This window comes from Pongo abelii, chromosome 4 (assembly GCF_028885655.2).
Source record: "Pongo abelii isolate AG06213 chromosome 4, NHGRI_mPonAbe1-v2.0_pri, whole genome shotgun sequence".
Lineage (NCBI taxonomy): Eukaryota > Metazoa > Chordata > Mammalia > Primates > Hominidae > Pongo > Pongo abelii.
The window spans coordinates 87,093,793-87,114,718 of record NC_071989.2 but is presented as its reverse complement, the minus strand read 5'-3'; the positions used below and the strand labels follow the sequence as shown (position 1 = coordinate 87,114,718).

At 42.2% G+C, this 20,926-nt stretch overlaps 1 protein-coding gene and 1 pseudogene across 2 annotated transcripts in view; one reads left to right on the top strand and one right to left on the bottom strand.

Moving 5' to 3' along the window:
- Window positions 1-1,960: 1,960 nt before the first annotated feature.
- On the bottom strand, window positions 1,961-2,753 carry LOC100461100 (large ribosomal subunit protein eL8-like; annotated as a pseudogene).
- A 15,413-nt stretch (window positions 2,754-18,166) lies between these two features.
- HOMER1 (homer scaffold protein 1) overlaps window positions 18,167-20,926 on the top strand; it is a 140,485-nt gene continuing 137,725 nt past the window's right edge. Inside the window, exon 1 of one of the 2 annotated variants that reach the window (XM_009240845.4) lies at window positions 18,167-18,249. Coding sequence is in view for 1 of the 2 variants with exons in the window: in NM_001131690.1 (NP_001125162.1) it covers window positions 19,364-19,368 (5 nt within the window). In the remaining variant the exon portion in view is untranslated. 2 annotated transcript variants of the gene reach the window in all.

The following is a 20,926-nucleotide window of genomic DNA, read 5'->3' as shown; positions in this document are numbered from 1 at the left end:
ATTATACGCAGAGACATTTCCTATTCTTAAATAAGAATTTTTTTTTTTTTTTGAGACAGAGTCTCACCTGTCACCCAGGCTGGAGTGCAATGGCTCACTGCAACCTCCGCCTCCTGGGTTCAAGCGATCCTCCTGCCTCAGCCTCCCTTAAATAAGAATTTTTAAAGATTGGGTTATCCTTGAATTGGCAGCACTTTAATAAAATATATGAGAAAAGTGCAGTGGCTCACACCTGTAATCCCAGCACTTTGAGAGGCTGAGGCAGGCGGAATGCTTGAGCCCACAAGTTCAAGACGATCCTGGCCAACATGGCGAAAACCTGTCTGTACAAAAAATACAAAAATTGGCCGGACATGGTGGTGTGTGCCTGCAGTCTCAGCTACTGGGGATGCTGAGGTGGGAGGATGGCTTAAGCCTGGGAGGCAGAGGTTGCAGTGAGCCGAGATTGTCCCACTGCGCTCCAGCCTGGGCAATAGAGCCAGACCTCGTCTCAAAAAAAATTTTATATATATATGAGGATGGGAGCTGGTTCAAAATGAAGAAAGAGTATATGAATCAATAAACACATCCTAATTTGGAGAAGCCTAAAGAGCAGGGTTTCAAAGATCCCTCTGCTGGGACAAGTATATTTAAAATTTGTGTAAGCAATCTGGAGGACAGAATACCAGGGTCGTAGATGATGCTGACTCCTAAGTAGCGAATGCCTACAATAGCAATGGGAGAAATGATAGGAAAATAGGAAAACTCTGAAGTTCGGGCAAGTAGGCAGAAAGGTAGCAGCTTCCATTCTTTTACACTAAATGTCCAGGAGTGTTGATTCCCTTTTTAAATAAAGGGATCACAGGGACATGCTGTTAGTTAAGGGAGTGCCATGGCCAAAAGGAAAGCTCCGTGTAGCGGAAGCCTCAGTGTTCATTCTAAAGTAGGTTTTGGGCAAGGGATAGAGGTGGGCTTTCTCTCTGGGTCTAAAATGTGGAATATCCTGTCATTCCAGAGAAGTCTTCTATAGGAGTGGGGTAGGCAGAAGAACTATGAACACAGGCTTTTCCCTTAAGGGTAAATGCCTTGTGGAGGTTTAGCTAAAAATTGTAGTTAGGTACTCTAATGTACGAGCTCAGTTAACTCATGGGCAAGCTTTAAAGGCCAACTTTGATTGAGATTTCTTAACGCCTTTGAAGGGTGACGTGAGCCTTTGTGCAAGAAAAGGCATTCTTTTTTTTTTTTTATACATGCCCTGGGATCCTCCGGAATGAAGACCCAAAGATAAAGGAAAAATGGCCACTTTTTTTTTTTTTTTTTTTAGACGGAGTCTAGCTCTGTCGCCCAGGTTGGAGTGCAGTGGCACGATCTCGGCTCACTGCAAGCTCCGCCTCCTGTGTTCTCGCCATTTTCCTGCCTCAACCTCCTGAGTAGCTGGGACTACAGGCGCCTGCCACCACACCTGGCTAATTTTTTTTTATTTTTAGTTGAGATGGGTTTTCACCGTGTTAGCCAGGATGGTCTCAATCTCCTGAGCTCGTGATCCGCCCGTCTCAGCCTCCCAAAGTGCTGGGATTAGAGGCGTGAGCCACCACGCCCGGCCAAGAAAAGGCATTCTTAAAAGGCCACGAGTTTATCCTGGTACCTATGTGATAAATCCATGTCAATGATAATCTGCACTCCCGTTTATAGATGAAAAAGACCAAAATGTAGCTTAGTTCAGAAGGATTCAGAGATTATGGAACATGAAGTAGAAAATATTTTCTATTTGTATGCTAGGGTCTCTGTTTTGCTTTCCTTTTACACTGCGTAAGATCACAGAGTTGGTATGGTATGCCTGTGTAAAAAACACACAGGTTTTGGATGCTTTAAAAGAATATATTTCAGAAATTTGAAGTCAGTTTCCCTAATTCTTTTTTTTTAAAGGAAAATTTGTATTACTTTAATTATTTTTATGTACAGAAAACTCAACAGTGTACATTCAACCCAGTTTGATGGCAAGTTCTTTAGCCTTTGCCTTTTCAAGCTTGGCAATGTGAGCCACAGACTTGGGACCCAGGACATTGCCTTCCCAGTGATGGCGGAGCTCATCATATATGTTGTAATTGGTCCTGATAGCTTCCACCAGCTTAGCCAAAGCTCCTTTGTCTTCCATGTTAACCTGTGTGAAGGTGACAATGATCCAGGTCTTCCTGTGGACTAGATGTCCCAGTTTTGCTTCCCCCTTCATAATGTAGTAAGGGATCCCCATTTTACAACACAGGGCAGGCAGGAAGACAACCAGACGTTGTGTGCCACACGTTGTGTGCAATCACTAGCAGCTGAGCTTTCTTGTTCTCCACCAAGGTGTGACAGTCTTAACTCCTGCTTAAAGGCCAGGTAGTCTCTTAATGGGGACATCCCCTTTTGCCGGCAGCTTTCTTCTCAGTCAGGCCAACAGCCTCTGCTTCTTCTCCTTGCTTTATCTCTGGCCTGTACTTGTGGGCCAGCTTAAGCAGCTGAGTAGCTGTTTGGTGGTTCAGAGCCTGAATGAACTGGTTAATCGCAGGAGGCACTTTCAGCTGCTTATAGAGGATGGCTCTCTGCCACTGCAACGTGATACAGTGGGGCCATTTCACAAAGCAGGCCAGGTCTCTTTTGGGCTGGACGTCCTGTCCAATGCCAAAATTCTTAGGCCTTTTCTCAAACAGGGGATTCACCACTTTCTTGGCCTCCTGCTTCGTCATGACAGCAGGGGCTGGAGCCACCTTCTTCCCCTTTTTTCCTTTTGGCATCTTGGGCGGTGGAAGAGAGAGCCAGTTTCCCCAATTCTTACATAGTCTAATGTTCCCTTTCCATTTTATAGTTCCTCTTAAATAGCTGATTATAAGGTAACAGAAGGAGTAGAAAAAATGCAACTAATTTTCACATCAGTAAAAGAAACAAAACTGACAACTATTTTTCATATGTAAAGAGTGCATTTACTAAGCATTTGCTTAGTAAGTATTTCATTTAATTATTACAACAAATCCTTCAGGTACTATCATTATTCATATCTTAGAATCTGGGAGACTGAGGCTCAGAGATTATGTGTTTAAATAAAACATCCCGTGCTACCTGGCTGGGCCAAGAGGACTCAAACTCAAAATCCATCTGATTCCAAAATTCATGTTCTTAATAGCCCTATATAAGAATTTACTGATATTTTCAAAGTTCATATTTGTATTTGAGTGTGATTACTATTAACATTACAAAGGGCAGTTTCATTAAAATATTTTCTCTTTTTTAATCTCTAATTATCTTTAATCTCTACTTTTAAGATGTTTTTCATTTTATTCTACATGCAGCTTACCCTGTTAGTACAACAACCAACATTATAGATTCTAAAATTGTTTTTCAACAGGGACATGTTGCTGAATGTCATGACTATTCATGTGCTGATTCTGGTGCTTTCAAATAAATTTGCTTTGTGGTGCCCACTCTACTGCATTTTGAGTAGGTTGTAAATCTTGTTAAAAACCAATAGAAAATATAATTTCAGAATGTTTCAAAAGTAATCTGTCATGTTACTGGAATCTCAAATATTTTATGTTTCTTCTTTGCACAGTTCAAAAAGAACTCTGATAAAAATAATTTTATCTTTAAAAATAACAGTTTTTTCTGATTCCAAAAAGTAATACAAGCTCACTTGAAAGAATTTACACTATGTATAAATGTATAAAGTGTATACAAAATTTCATTAACCAGAGATAAAATATAATGAACATTTTAATGTGCTTCCTTTAAATATATATAAGACCAAAAGGTTAACTTTGGTTTATTTTGGAGGTGGCGGTGAAAGAATTTTAAGTAAAATTATATGTATATATTCATCTAAGATATTCATCTCAGTTTTCAAATGCTTTCTCTAGCTTAAACTTATCCCATTTCTCTACATGGCGACTATGAAATGTTATGATGATGAGCAAAAATGTGGCTACTTGGCCAGGCACGGTGGCTCATGCCTGTAATCCCTGAACTTTGGGAAGCCAAGGTGGGTGGATCACTTGAGGTCAGGAGTTCAAGACCAGCCTGGCCAACATGATGAAACCCCGTCTCTACTAAAAATACAAAAAAATTAGCTGGGTGTGGTGGTGTGTGCCTGTAATCCCAGCTACTCAGGAGGGTGAGGCAGGAGAATCGCTTGAACCTGGGAGGTGGAGGTTGCAGTAAGCCAAGACTGTGCCACTGTGCTCCAGCCTAGGCAATAAGAGCAAAACTCTGTCTCAAAAAAAAAAAGTGGCTAATAAGTCTAGCTGTGAATTGAAAAATGTAAATTAATGAAATTAATGAGATATAAAAAATGTAAATTAATGAGATATAAACAGAAAACTTGACATTTTTATATGTTTTAATTGGATTTGTTTACAGTGACATGTAGTCACTGTATACAAATCAAATAACATATAAAAGTCTTAAAAATAGTTAACATTTGTTGAGTGCTTTTTGTGTACTAGGCACTGTTCCAAGGGTTTTGTTTGTTTTCATTCACTTAATTCTCACAACTGTATGAGGTAAGGACTATTATTTATTCTCCATTTTACAAATAAGAAAGCTTAGGCATCAAGAGGCTAAGCAATTTGCTTGAAGTCTTGGTTTGCCAAGAAACCAATCATGGCAAGCTAGAATGTTTTTTTGTTGTTGTTGTTCACTGGGTTATTTAAAATTTAATGGGAAAACAAAGATGATAAATTAGGGCATTATCATGGACATATTGTATCTTCATTTCAGGAAGGAAAATGATAGTTCCACATGATGTTCTTGTAGATGAAGAAGGTATTAATAAAAGAGGTGAATGCACTCCTAAGAGAGACTGGAGCTGGCTGAGCCCTTGGATTGAAACGGCAGGTTAGTGGATCAGTATGAAGAACATGAAGTTACTAAATGACAGAGGTGAAATTCAAACCCAGGCAGGATGTCCCCAGAGTCTATACTTAACCACACCCTAAATTTACTCTATAAAGTATAATGAAGAAAGGTAGCAAAAAGCAAGCCAAAGTCTTCAGATTCCATGACCCAGTGACAACTGCCATCACTTTGGTTTTTTGTTTGTTTGTTTATTTGTTTTTAGAGACGTGATCTTGCTCTGTTGCCCAATATGGGGCACCGTGGCATGATCATAGCTCACTGCAGTCTCGAACTCCTGGGCTCAAGCGATCCTCCTGTCTCAGCCTCCTGAGTAGCTAGGACTATATAAGTACTCATCACCACATCTGGCTAATTTATTTTTTATTTATTGTAGAGACAGGGTCTCTCTATGTTGGCCAGGTTTGCCTTGAACTCCTGGACTCAAGCAGTCCTCCTGCTTGGCCTCTCAAAGTGCTGGGATTACAGGCATGAGCCATCGTGCCCAGCCCATTACTTTGGCAAACATATTTCCAGACCTTTTTTCATGCAAGCCTTAACTGTAGCTGACATAAACTTTGGCAGAATATCTTGTGATCCTCCTGGAACATGCGACCATGGGAGGCTTGGGAGGAGTTGCTTCAAGGCCATTTCTCACTTGCCTTCCTATCTTTCAGGAGGGTGTCATGAGACAGTTTCTCATTGTCTCTTGGGTTCTGAGGAGGTATGAGGTTTTTCCTTCTGCAATGCAATTATCATGCTAACTATGTGGAGTTAGGTAACGTTTCACAGGCTGAGGGCACAGTCTCCCATGAGACTGACCTCACTTCAGATAACAGCCACAAGATCAGGAGTTTCCAGGCTACTTACATTTCTGATGAACTGGCTACAAACTCTGGGGTTCCCACCATCCCCTCCCATTAAATAACTTGCTAGAATGATTCAAAGAACTGAGGAAAGTGCTATACTTATGATTATAGTTCTATTATAAGGACACAAGGCTGGGTGCAGTGGCTCATGCCTGTAATCCCAGCACTTTAGGAGGCCAAAGCGCACGGATCATGAGGTCAGGAGATGGAGACCATCCTGGCCAACATGGAGAAACCCCGTCTCTACTGAAAATACAAAAATTAGCACATGACTGTAGACCCAGTTACTCGGAGGCTGAGGCAGGAGAATCGCTTCAACCCAGGAGGTGGAGGTTGCAGTGAGCTGAGATCGTGCCACTGCACTCTAGCCTGGTGACAGAGTGAGACTCTGTCTCAAAAAGAAAAAAAAAAGGACAGAAATCAGGACCAGACAACTAAAAAGACATATAGGGTAATGTCTGGGAGGGTCCCAAATGTGAAGCTTCTGTGTCCTCAGGACACTTTCCTGGCACACCAATGTATGACTACTAACCAGGGAAGTCCCCCTGAGCCTCAGTGTCCAGAGTTTTTATTGGTGGTTCTTTAAATAGGGATCAAGGATTGATTCACTGGCCATGTAATTGAACTCAATCCCTAGCTCCTTTCTCCTTCTCAGAGGTTGGGCTAATAATATCTTACTCAAAGCCCTCATCCTCTAATCACATGCTTGGTATTTCTGGTATGGCCTACCCCTGTCCTGAGTAATTTCATTAGCATAAACTCAGGTATGGTCTAAGGACCCACAATGAATACAAAGGTTGGCCAAATTTTGTTTTATACAAACTTCCTTCCCCTCTTAGCATACAACTGTAAAACTGCTTAGTAGCCTCATAGAATTGACTCTTCAGCAACAGGGTATCCCACTATTCATGTTGCCTTGTCATAAAAAATTGTTTCTGTGTTGTCTTGTGAGACAAGAGACTGGCACTTTCACTGTTTTTTTTTTTCTTACCTGCTATCTATGTGAGTAATAAATTGTCTAAATTGTCTAAATTGTAAAAGGGCTTCTTGTTTCTTTATCAGCCAAATCTGTTAGCCTTGCTTACTATCATGTACAGAAAAAGGGAGAATTCTAAGAGGAAGAGTATGGGGGGAATTAAGGTGTTTAACTTGCTTTACTCACTTTGATTTTATTTTATTATTATTATTATTTTTTTTTTGAGATGGAGTCTCGCTCTGTCGCCCAGGCTGGAGTGCAGTGGTGTGATCTCTGCTGACTGCAAGCTCCGCCTCCCGGGTTCACGCCATTCTCCTGCCTCAGTCTCCTGAGTAGCTGGGACTACAGGCGCCTGCCACCACGTCCAGCCAATTTTTCTTTTTTTGTATTTTTAGTAGAAATGGGGTTTTGCCATGTTAGCCAGGATGGTCTCGATCTCCTGACCTCATGATCCACCTGCCTCAGCCTCCAAAAGTGCTGGGATTACAGGCAGGAGCCACTGCGCCCGGGCCTCACTTTGATTTTTTAAGAACATGCAAATGGACCATTTCAGTGGGCTAGATGTGAGAATCAAGCATGGAAGACAATGTCAAAACTAAGTTGTGCAGTGACAATGACTGACACTAGTGGAAAGAATGAGTCATTTGAAGGAGACAATGTAGAGAAGCTAATAGTGAAGGACAACTTTGATGTGAGCTCAGACTTGAGTTGTCATAAAACTTTGATTAAAAGATAACTTTGGGGGCATTATTTTTAACCTATTATCTGATACAAGCATCTTTTCTATACCAATCCATCAATTGATCATGCAGCCAGTTTCTGCTTCAGATCTAGTGAAGAAGAGCTAAGCCAATTATTCTCAGGGCAACCAATTCTACTGATATAGATCTAATTGTTTTTGCATTTTTTCTCATATTGAGCTGAAACCTGACTTTTAATACTTTTTAAAATAATTGATTCTTTACTATCTCATGGAGCACATATTCATATAGCTGTTATTTATTCTTTGTGACAGCCCTTCTATGAAGTCAACTATCATATCTCCCCTTGATTTTGTGTTCAGCAAATTAAACATCTCTCTTCATCCATGCTCACATGGCCTTGTCTTGGTTGGTCGACACCATCTTAGTTATCCTGCCATCTCATCAGTATCTCTCCTAAAATAGAATATCCAGATCTGGTTTCATCAGTGATGAATACAATAGAATTACTGCTTCCAGTGAAATAAATACCTTATTTCAAGTTTTTCTTTTTATAAATGTATTTTGTAAACTTATAGTATTTTCTTTTTTCTTTTTTTTTGAGACGGAGTTTTGCTCATGTTGCCCAGGTTGGAGTGCAATGCCACGATCTTGGCTCACTGCAACCTCCACCTCTCTGGTTCAAGCCATTCACCTGCCTTAGCCTTCCGAGTAGCTGGGATTACAGGCATGTGCCACCACGCCCAGCTAATTTTGTATTTTTAGTAGAGACAGGGTTTCTCCATGTTGATCAGGCTGGTCTTGAACTCCTGACCTCAGGTGATCTGCCCTCCTTGGCCTCCCAAAGTGCTGGGATTACAGGCGTGAGCCACTGCGTCCAGCCAACTTACCGTATTTTCTACCAAAAAGGACATAAAGGAGAGGAAGATAGGAAAATTAAGTGTATATTAATGTCTTATTCTGTCCTCCCACAATTGAATTTTAAACATATTTGTGTATTTTTAATATTTTCCAAGTAATATGGTTTGGTTTTGTATTATTACAATAATATATACTCATGATAAAAAATGCAAACAATACAAATGGTGTTACAGAAATCTTTTTAAAAATCCTCCTCTCCTCTCTAAATCTCAAATTTACATTCCCACTCTCTCAAGTTAACCACAATTCAGTTTATTATATCCATCCAGAATTTTTTTCTGTATTAGGCATCTTTCCATGTCAGGATTATGGATCTACCTCATTCTTTTAAATAGCTGCATAGTATTTTATTATATGATTGTACCAGTCCCCTATTGATAGACATACAGGTTGTCTCCTCTCCCTTTTTTCATTTTAAAGCAATACAAAAAAATCTATGTGTTTCTTTGAACACTTGAAAAAGCATATCTGTAGGATAAATTCCTTAAAGTGGAACTGCTGTGTCAAAATTTATATATGTCTTCAAGGATATACCAATTTACACTCCTACTAACTGTGTGGTAGTGCTTGTTTTCCCACATGCCAAACTTTAAAATAATTGCTAATCTAATAGCTGAATAGAATAGCATTTGGGCTGGATATCTTTAGTTTCCCTCTCCAGATCCATCTTTGAGCCTTCTTTTTCCTGCTCCTTGCCCCAGACCAACATGGACTGCATCACTGGGCTCCTCTGCCCAGCTTCCTGTATGTCAGCTTTAGAAGGAGGAATGCAACAAGAGACGGGGGGTGGGGTGCGAAGGAGAGTAAAGTTGAGTTGTTCATTTCCTGGGCTGCCTCTTTGTGGGGTCTCTGTGAGCTGGCTGTGACCTTTAAGCAAAAGACATAGCTACTTCAGACATCGCTTTCCACACAGCCATCTCTGTCTCCAGGTTCCATCCATTGCTCGTTCCTCCTGTCCTTTCAAGCACAGGGGATAGTCTGTGCTGCTATGCCAGGCACTGTCCTCTCTCTTACGGTTTTCCTATACTGTGCCCCACCTTTGTAAAGAGTAGCATTTTGCTGGGCATAGTGGCTCACATCTGTAATCCTAACACTTTGGGAGGCCGAGGCGGAAGGATTGCTTGGGCCCAGGAATTTGAGCCAGTCTGGGCAATATAGTGAGACCCCATCTCTACAAAAAATACAAAAATTAGTTGGCTGTATTGGCACGTGCCTGTAGTCCCAGCTACTTGGGAGACTAAGGCAGGAAGATCACTTGACCCTGGGAGGCTGAGGCTGCAGTGAGCTGTGATTATGCCACCACACTCCAACTTGGATGACAGAGCAAGATCCCGTCTCTGGAAAAGAAAAAAAAAAAAAAAAAAAAAAAAGTAGTATTTTTTATTAAGCATGACTCAAAATACCTAATTTGAGTGTTCTGTTTCCTACAAGTTCTTGTTCCAGGGACTTCAGCAGGAGGATTCCCCAGCCCTCCCAGTGATTCTACGAGCTACGTATACTACCCTACTAAATCCCTGTGTTCTAGTTAGAGCAGATGCTGTTGTTTGCTCTAGCTAACTCGTTAAGAACCCTGACTAGGCTGGGTGCTGTGGCTCACGCCTGTAATCCTAGCACTTTGGGAGGCCGAGGTGGGTGGATCATCTGAGGTCAGGAGTTCGAGACCAGCCTGGCCAACATGGCAAAAGCCCGTCTCCACTAAAAATACAAAAAATTAGCCAGGCGTGGCGGCAGGTGCCTGTAATCCCAGCTACTCGGGAGGCTGAGGCAGGCAAATCGCTTGAACCCCGGTGGGAGCGGAGGTTGCAGTGAACTGAGATCACGCCACTTCACTCCAGCCTGGGCTAAAGAACAAGACTCTGTCTCAAAAAAAAAAAAAAAAAAAAAGAACCCTGTTGTAAGTAATTTCTACCTAAGGATGACTGAAAGTCCTAGCAAATTCATTCATTCAATAATCATTTATTGAACACGCACTATGTGCTAGACATTGTCTTGCTATTATAGATGGGAAAGTAAACAAGACAGGCAAAGTTCCTCTTCATGGGGCTCTATTCTATGAGTACACTAATATCTAATACTATTTTAGACAGTGTTGAATATACTATGAAGAAAATAAAGCAAATTAAGTGGAAGATTAATGGCTACGGATGTACAGATATTTTATAAAGATCTTTTTCAAGAGATGTAATTTGAGTACAGAACTCAATGACGAGGAGGAGCACACTATGTGAAGGTATTGGACATACGTGTTCCAGGCAGAAGGAACAAAAAAACGCAAAGGCCCTGCACTTGGAGCAAGCTTGTCATACTTGGAAGATGAGCAGGAATATGAGTGGCTTCAGGCTGTGTGGCAAATATGTGGTTTGCTTGCCCAACAGCCACTGGCCTTTCTTCCACGCTGAGAGTTTTAATTTGGTTCAGTCACAATAGGCAGACTCAAGGGATGAACCACCATTTGCCTAAGCCAATCATGAAAATCCAGTTCCAAACTGTCAATCACTGATTTAGGGATGAGTATGTACTCTAGTTCTGGCCAACAAGACATGAGAAGGAATTTTCTTGAGGTCCCTTCAGAGTTTTTCTCCCTGGTAAAAAAAAGCAGCCATACAAGAGAAAATAACTCAAGTCTCCTTCCCTCCCTTCCTGCTTTGGGTGTTCTTTGAATGTGATGCCTGGAAATATAATAATCTTCTAAAAAAGAAAGGGACAACAATCCAGGTTTAAAAGACAACACATGAAGATAGCAAAGTAAAGGGATGGAAAGACTCTAATGACACCTTGGACTTTCCAAATCAATTGTTAAGACCACCTACCTTCACACTTCTTTTTAATGAGCAAATTTTAAAATGACCTTATAGGTTAAGTCACCATTACCTGAAGTTTTTGCTCATGCAGTTGACAATGCACCAACCCACACACTAGCAATGGAGGGGGAAATGGAAACCAAGGTAAGAGAGGTGAGCAGGGGCCAGATCATGCAGTACCTCTTAGGTCAAGGCTTGGAGTCTGGATTTTATTCTAAGTGTAAGAGATTTTAGCAGATGACCTAATCAAAATGGGAAAACTATATTTTCATCATGTATTTCCATCATATACATCAGGGGTCCCCAACCCCTGGGCCAAGGACTGATATGGACCCATGGCCTGTGAGGAACAAGGCAGCGCAGCAGGAGGTGAGTGGTGGGTGAGTGAGCATTACTGCCTGAGCTCCACCTCCCACCTCCTGTCCGATTAGCAGCGTGAACCCTAGGAGCATGAAGGCTCAGGGTTCTCTCTCATAGCAGCGTGAACCCTATTGTGAACTGCGCATGCAAGGGATCTAGGTTGTGCGCTTCTTGTGAGAGTCTAATAATGTCTGATGACCTGAGGCAGAACGGTTTCATCCTGAAACCATCTCCCCCCACCCTACCGAGGGGAAAAATTGTCTTCCACAAAAGCGGTCCCTGGTGCCAAAAAGGTTGAGGACCGCTGATATATATGAAAAAAATACATGATTTGTTATTAAAAATAATAGAATAGGCTGGTGCAGCGTCTCACGCCTGTAATCACACACACAGCACTTTGGGAGGCCCAGGTGGGTGGATTACCTGAGGTCAGGAGTTCAAGACCAGCCTAGCCAAGATGGTGAAACCTTGTCTCTACTAAAAATACAAAAATTAGCCAGGCGTGGTGGTGGGCACCTGTAATCCCAGCTACTCAGGAGGCTGAGGCAGAGAACTGCTTGAACCCGGGAGGCGGAGGTTGCAGTGAGACGAGATCGTGCCACTGTACTTCAGCCTGAGCGACAGAGCAAGACTCCATCTCAAAATAATAATAATAATAATAATAGAATAAATATTGACTAAAGATACGATGGTTTATTTTGGGCATCTACTTGACTGGCTTAAGGGATACACAAGTAGCGAGTAAAGCATTATTTCTGGGTGTGTCTGAGGGTGGTTCTAGAAGAGAATGGCATTTGATCTGTGGACTGAGTACAGAAGATCCACCCTCACCAATGTAGGTGGACACTGTCCAATCTGCTGAGGACCTGGGTAGAACAAAAAGGCAGAGGAAAGGCAAATTCTCTCTCTCTTCTGGAGCTGGGATATCTGTCTTCTCCTGTTCTTGGACATCAGAACTCCAAGTTCTCAGGCCTTCAGCCTTGAGCTGAGAGTTACAACACTGGTTTCCCTGGTTCTCAGGCCCTGTAGGCTGAGACTGAATTATGCCGCCAGCTTCCCTAGTTCTCCAGCTTCAGACATTGATTTCTTGGCCTCCATAATCACATAAGCCACGTCCCATAATAAATCTCACATCTATCTGCATGTCTATCAATCATCTACGTACCTGCCTACCTCTCTCTATATATATACCCTATTGGTTCTATTTCTCTAGAGAACCCTAACTAATAATTACAGATACATTCACCATTTCCATTTAATATTTAGAGAAATTAAAATTTAGACCAAGATTTAAAAAAAAAGCCTCATAAATAATTCATGAAATATTTTGGCTGAAACTCTCAAGTGTTGAGAATCTTCATTTATTTCTGATTCTTATGCTTGGGAGAAACTTTAACACGGGTTCTAGGTCTTGCTTCTGCCTGCTTTAGCCATAAATATAATATTTATCCATTATGTTCTGCTTCAGAGAGTTTGCAATTGCCATCTTAAAGCCCCATCTCTCTTTGAAATACTCCAGAATTTCTGCCTCAGCCTTGTCTCTCTGAAAAGAAGGCCATTTCCTTCCACAAGAATGATTGTCCTAAATACCTTGTGGGTTGTTTTTGTTTTAGTTGGCACCGTAACAGTCACAAAATAAGGTAGCTCATATAAAACATTTTCCTCATGGTTGTTCTGTTCCCCCATTCAGGAAAAAGATTATTGGTTACCATGGCAATCAGCTTCCACAGCATTCCATTCTAAGTAACTGCACAGGTACAGCACAACCTTTACTCCACATTCTTTACTGTAGTTCTCTGCAGATCTGCGTATTTTTCTAGCCTGTTTTCTCTAACTCCTGCTTAAAACAACCAACCAACCCAGGTTAAGCCAGACAACTTTTTCAAAGGTACCATATCCCCATCTTTTCTGAATATTTTAAAAATTTTATATAGACAGTTGTACTACCATTTCCTCTAATTTTGTTCTATCTGGGCCCTCAACAGCAGCTAACTGAAAACTTTCTAGTATCCTCTTTCACTATCTAGGATTACATTTGTATCCCTCTGACCATATTTGGAAAATGAATTTACAGTAAAAATCAGAGCAGGAGGTAGTTCTGAGATCATTTCCCATGGCTATCTACCATAGTTTTCCTAAGGCTAATTCTTTAGCTTCTTTCCTCTACCACTTTCAAACCTCTCTAATAAATTGTCCTCAAGCCTTGCCTTGAAGATGCCAAACACCTGTGTTCCCACCCTTCAGACTGTTTAACTACTTTGCTTCTGTTCAGAACATTACTGATAATAAAAGATGGTCTTATTACAGGCCATACACAACTCAATGGTACCCGGTATCTGCTATATAATGGAGGAAGTGGGATGATTTTGGAGAGTCACTGGATAAATTGTTTCCCTGCAACTCTTTCATTCTTATTATGTTTACTCTTTGCTGGTTAGTTTCTTCATGACTATGTATTATAAACTAGGAATTATGATATTTCTTTTATATAGAGAGATATCTTTTAACCTATTTTTCAATCTGACTTTATTTGAATTGATAGTGGTATTTTGGTAATTAAAAGCAAGTTGTTATTATCTAATGTAAGGCAATTAAAAATAAAATCTGGCTTTTACTCTCTTTCTTGCAAAGGTTTTCTATCTCTTAGATGTCTTTTCATTGAAAAAGACATATCTCATGACCAATGTATGAACACCCCATTGAAGATTGCCATCTCCTATTAAGGGCATGGAAATAAACTCTGTAACTAAAACAGATGCCTTCGCCCACAGATTCTAAAATCAGAGGGTATTCATAAACCGCCCTACAAATTTTCAGAGCACAGTGGGAAACAGGAACTGTGAAAATCTGAAACTCTACTAAAGTACTTTCTTCCTCTTCCGGTAAAAGAAAATATATTACTTTCTAGGAAGTTTACTATTTTAAAAAACATACAAAAAAATCAGGGTTGGGAATTCACAACTAAAATTTGGGTTACATCAGCTCATCTTAGGAGAAAAGATGTTTATTTACTTACAGATGGAAAGCCATAGAATGCCTCTCTGACTCCTCTTAAAACTGTACTGGAATTGTTTCAAGCAGGGAGAAAAGGCTATTTTTTCTGAGAAGACATGCCATATTACATAAAATGTTTCAAAGTTTTACATATTCTTTTGACTACATGGACACACGTACTTACTGATCCTGATCCCATATAAGCTGGCAAGAAATTGATACCTATAAGTAATAAATTATAGGTAGAATTTTCTAGATTAAGAGGCTGAAGTTAAATAACTGCATAAACTTTGAGTAATTATATCACAGTGCACCATTCGATTTATGTAGAAAAAAAGCTGCTCTCAATTTTCAGTTGACAAAAGAGCAGCTGAGAAGAGACGATGTGGTTGTGAAAAGTAGAAACTAACAAAGGGTCAGCACTCTAAAGGCAGGAAGGCAGCTGAAAAGCTGTTTTGACAGTTGGGTAAAGATGAGGGGAAAAAAGACTGTAAATGAGAGGAAGTTGTGATGAAGGGGTAGAATAAAGTGTTTGAAAATGGTAAAGTGAGAGCTTTAATTAACATGGAGAGAAAGAGCAGGAGAGATGTTATTTAGTTAGGTAGGAAATTGTAGAGAAATTTTAGTAGTGCAATAACATAATTTATATTTTAATTTGCAAGGGCCAAGGGATGACATTATTGGAAGAATGACAGTTTTATTGTTTTAACATTTTAGATATAAGAAGCTCCATTTGTCTGAAATACAAATTGGTACAAGTTTCTATTAATATCATAATAATATACATTAGACAAATTGGCAAGCAGGGATTTGCCTTTCATTAACCTTTTGTTATAACCTTAAAACAAACAAACAAAAACAACAACAAAAAAAACGAGGCGGTCGGGCGCAGTGTCTCACGCCTGTAATTCCAGCACTTTGGGAGGCCGAGGTGGGCGGATCACTTGAGGCCAGGAGTTTGAGACCAGCCTGGCCAACATAGTGAAACCCCGTCTCTACTAAAAATACAAAAATTAGCCAGGCGTGGTGGCAAGTGCCTGTCGTCCCAGCTACTCAGGAGGCTGAAACAGGAGAATCGCTTGAACCCGGGAGGTGGAGGGTGCAGTGAGCCAAGATCGTGCCACTGCACTCCAGCCTAGACAGCAGAGCGAGACTCCACCTCAAAAAAACAAAACAAAACAAAACAACAAAAAAAAACTAGGGTGAGCGCTGTGGGTAATGCCTGTAATCCCAGCACATTGGGAGGCCGAGGCGGGCGGATCACCTGAGGCCAGGAGTTCGAGACCAGCCTGGCCAACACGGCGAAAACCCATCTCTACTAAAAATACAAACATTAGCCAGGCCTGGCGGCGTGCGCCTGCAATCCCAACTCCTTAGGAGGCCGAGGCACGTGAATTGCTTGAACCTGGGAGGCAGAGGTTGCAGTGAGCCGAGATCGCGCCACTGCACTCCAGCCTGGGCAACAGAGCGAGACTCAGTCTCAAAAAAAGACTTTTAATATTTCAAACTTCAAGCAAGATCATAATTTTATAATGTGAAGATGATCAGAGTGTTTGAATCAGTTACAAATTGGTCTTTTTTGTTGTTGGTGGTGTTCTTTAATCTTAGATTCCTAACTTGAGCAAGAAAATGTAAATACAGAAAGCTGCAAAACCAATGTTCCTTAATTAGGAACCATGTGAGTAGTTTAACATTACAAACAGTTTCTAAAAGTCACACATGGTATACATTCTAACGAGTTTTAGCTTCTTTTATTTAAACTGCGTTGATATTGATCTATAACTTTCCTAATAATCACTTCATAGGTTGGTAATCCCATATTCTGGATTTTCCAGGTCACTTCAGATTCAAATATTTTTTTCTGATGTCAAATGGTGTGTCTAGATTTTGGTCTGGAAAACAGGGTCGCTAAATTTGTAGACTAACTTGAACCAGTATTGGCCTTCGGCAATACGCAGCAATTCTATTTCTAGGCCATGCTTATCAAGTTAAGTAAAATAAAATCAAAGTTCACTATATGATTTACCTAATTAAAACATTTTTTAACCTAATTATTTTAAAATAATTGAAGAACTCTGTAGTAATTTACAATGTAAAAAGCATTCATAATATGGTATTTACAGACACAAACACACAGCTAGTAAACCTATAGACAGCTACTCACCCTTGCCATACAGAAAATGCAAAACAACATACTTAAGAGAGATTGTAATTGTATATTATGTGGTCAATTGTAATTAATTATATATTATGTGGTCAAAACTAAAGAAGACGAAAATATGCTTGTGTTAATGAGAAAGGATTTGGTGGTCTTTCTTATTTTTAATTTTTAAATTTTAATTTAAATTCCACAAACTGAAACCCATATATTTTTTTCTCTTCCTTGTATTACCGGCTGGAGCCAAGTGTCATGGAACTCATATTCTTGATGAAGAGAAACTGAGAGGACACACTGGCATTTGCTATACATGTGACGATAATTAAGTGAACTAAGACTGACTCATTTTCCTATGTCAAAACTGCTATTTTGCAAATAAAATTACTATCCTTTGTAACATTATTTCGTTTGCTTATTGCTCTGCTCTTTATTCTTTTGTGTTTCAGGTAACCACTAATAAAAAGTTTAAAAGTCGACTATGTCCAGAATGGCACTCTACAATTGAAAATTTAGGTGATTCTTCCGAAGTCCTGTTGGAAGTACATCTACCAGTAGTGTGATCAGGCTCTCCCTCACACATTTCCCTGCTAGTCAGGACAAGAGAAGCCCGGGGGTGCTGCTGCAATAGCGGTGGGAGTGGGAGATAGGATATTACCCGCTTGACACTGCACTTTTGCTACGAATGATTCACTCCGGTTTGGCACATTTGTTACAAGGAAATCTCCTCCCGCCGCTTCCTTGTTCGAGCTCCTTTCGGGCTGTCTCCTGTGCTTTGGCCTTTAAGGAGAAGTGAGAGCAGGTGGGCACACAAGAGCTCGCCGAGTCCTCCTCCCCCTGCTCCTTCCCTAATTTAGCAGTACTTCCGGCCGCGTGACATCATCCCCCGCACCTCGGTGACGTGAGCGGCGGGTGACGTGTGTGCGGAGAGGAGCGCGCTGACGTTGCTATTTAAAGGTCCTCCTGCGGGGAGGATGGAGACACAGCGCGAGCACCTGGTGTGGGGCGCGGAGGAGGCTTTGGCGGCCGGGAGCGGGGCCAAGAGCCAGACGAGGAGCAGAGCGCACGGCCCGCCAGCCGCCGGCCTCTAGGGGAGGGGGGAAAAGAAGGACGAACGGACTGAGGGCCTGCCGCCGGCCCAGCTCCCCACGAGGGCCGTTCGGCCCCCCACCACCAGCCTCTCTGCCGCCTCGCGGCTGCTGCTTTCTCCCGCGGCCCGCTGCTCGCAAGGCCCGTCGGGCTCCCGGGGCCAGTCCGCGCCCCAGCCCCCCGCTGCGGCTCCGCGGCGGCCACCGCCTCCCGCCCCTTCCCGCGAGCAGAGGGAGGGACCGCCCTCGTCCCCCGTTCTCTCCGCCCCCTTCCCGCCCCCCGCAGTCCACTCTGCCGCCGCGCTAGCCTCACGCCGGCGGCGCTGACCGGGAAAGCAGCACCCTCCGCTTTGCCAGCTGGCCGGCCGAGGCGGAGGCAGCGGCAGGCTTCAGGCCGCCGGAGCTGGCGCTGCTGTACCCGGCGGGAGCCGGAGGCCGGCGGAGGCGGGCGCTGATGGAAGTGTGAAGAGGCGGCGGCGGGACCCGGGGAATGTGAGGCGGCGCGTGGCGGCGGCGCGGAGCGTGAGAGACGAGGAGCAGAGGTGGGGGCGCTGGAGCGGTGGCTGCGCTTCGGCTTCGAGCCCAGCTCTCCTGGCCCCAACGCGGGCTTAGCCTCCTGCCTTGGCTCGGGCAGGCGCCCGTCGACCTTTCGGCCCCTTTCGCCCGCCCTGGAGCTGGGGGCAGGGTGCCAGTGGAGGCGTGGGGCTTGGCTCTGTGATTCATTCATTCTCCGCCGACGGGAGCTTCAGACCCGCTGTGCTCTGAAGAGAGGAGGGAAGAGGGGGCAGCCGCGAATGAAGGGCCGGGCACCAGCCGGGCTCCATTGTGCTCGGCGGCGGGGGGCGGGAAGGGGCTGAGGGAGGTGGGATCGGGCCCCCTCCTCCAGCTCTCCGGCGTGCGCTGCGCCCCCAGCCTGCTGCCAGCCTGGAAATGGCTCCGTTTATTCTCCTCGGGAGAATGAATCGATCCTGCCTAGCCTTCTCTTCCTCCTCCCCACCTCTTCTCTGCTCCGAGTCTTAGGAGGAGAAACATTTAAAAAGACAGATTCCAATGTGGAGTGCCGTGCAGGTTGCGAGCTGCCGGGTTTGCACTTCGAGGAGATTTTTCTATGTAGTTTTTTTCCTAATGTGAGCGCAGGGAAGCCGTGGCATTACTGCTTTTGGGATTTTTATTCACGTGCACGTCGCGTTTGGTTGCTCGCTCCACCCCCGGGGACCTGGTGTGGTGGAGAAATTTGAACCCGCAGCCTTAGCTCCGAAAAGGCCGAATTACCTGGCTCTCCCTGAATGTCGAGGAGGACATGAGTGAAATGACCAGCGAACTCATTTTTTATAGGACTCGTTGAAGCCGGATTCTGCATTTCCCTACTTGTAGACTCATTTTGTGGAATAGAGTTGATCGCTGTCTCCTCCGCAAAGCATTTTTAACTCGAATAAGCAAATGCCGCCTCTGTTTGAACGTTTTGGTATTTACAAGAGAGAAATCATTTTACCTAAGAGAACTAATTGAATTGGCAGCATCCTTGAAATACCTCCAGACAAGGATCTGGGGGTCGGGGTGGAAAAGCAACTGCGAAATAGCAGACGGAGAAATTCCTTTGGAAGTTATTCCGTAGCATAAGAGCTGAAACTTCATAGCAAGTTTTCATTGGGCAAAATGGGGTAAGGATTTTTGTGCTTAACACAGCTTCGAATCTGTTTATGTATGTGTATTATTGAGCGGTGGTGGTGATTGTGTTTTGTGTTTTCAAACAAACTTGCCACCTTGCTAAGCTGGTCATACTTGAAAGAAATAGGCATGCTAACCTTTTAGGTTATTTTTGCATTTTTGTAGAGCGGTACCAGAGGTCGTCATTAAAAAACACATATATCGTTTGTAACTTGAATATGGATTTGTGAGTAATATTTACAAAGACAACGCATTCTACACTTTACTGGTCAGACTGCTGCATCAGTTTGTAATCAAAATCACATTATCTTAGCTTTTGCTGACGGCTATCTTTCAAAGAGAAGTACTGCATTCTCTCAGTACTTTTAGATAATCAGTTGCACAAAGGAACGATTGTAATGAGTGGTTAGACAACAGTCCTTGAAAGTGATCCAGAGTAAATTGTTGCCCTCACCGTGCCCTCTGTTTTGTCCTTGAATGTTCAAAGCTAAAATGTATAGAATTGATTTACTGGGGCGTTAAAACGAAAATCTGAAATTGAGTCTTACTGATGCGGTCACCACGGTGCGGGTGCATTCCGTAGGAAAAAGCTTTTTGTTTAAGGAACTTGTTCACTCCTTTTGTTTTTCGCTTTTAAGCTCAGTCCTTCAGTTTGTGTTAACAGTATCAGATCTACACCTTCCTTCTGACCCAGAGCCAACTGAGAGTGTATTTTCCAGTCTTTTATTAACTCTTCACACTGTGGGTTGATGAAATGCTAGTGACACTTCCTAATTTAAGCTGGAAACCCATAATATGTTAATGGAGCAATCTAATTTCATTGACAGGTTGTCATTGCTTTTTGGCAGAAGAACTTCCAGAATTTTCTCTTTTTGTGTGTGTGTGGTTGAACAAACACATCTAAAGTGTAGTTGAGGGGCATGTTTTAAAGAATGGACTCTGAAATTCATTGTGATGGTTTAGGGGTGTACACACGCTTGAAACTTTCTGAGGAAAGTTCTTGAATAGTACCTTTTTGGAGTTAGAATTTGAAGTTTAATATGCATAACTTTGAAAATTTAGAACATGTTGTAGGAGACGTTCCTCAGAAATTAATGACAAAGTGATAATGGTTTTAAAAACTTGAATAACAAGTGATGAGAATATATATAACTTGCATGATTTGGGGGTACCGCTAAGAGTAATTAAAATACCTCATTCTATTTCTAGCGCTGCTATTAGTAGCTTAGTGATCTGAGGCAAATTACTTGACCTCTGTGGACTCTATTTCTTATCTGCAAAATGAAGGATTTAGAGATGACTTAAAGATTTCTCCAAACTGTAAAAAACGAATTACTTTCTTTTTATTCTCCTCCTCATTTTAATGATCACTAGTTGGTTTCTGGAAGTCGATCTTTCTGATGGAGACCTTTTTCACTCTAAGCAGTTTAAGCACTTAACGCTGAAAAATAATGGCATTTGAAAAATGTTTTTGATGAATTGCACCAATTTTAAATGAGAAAAATACTTAAAAATACTACTGTTCAAAACCTTAGAAATATGGCTTCCCTT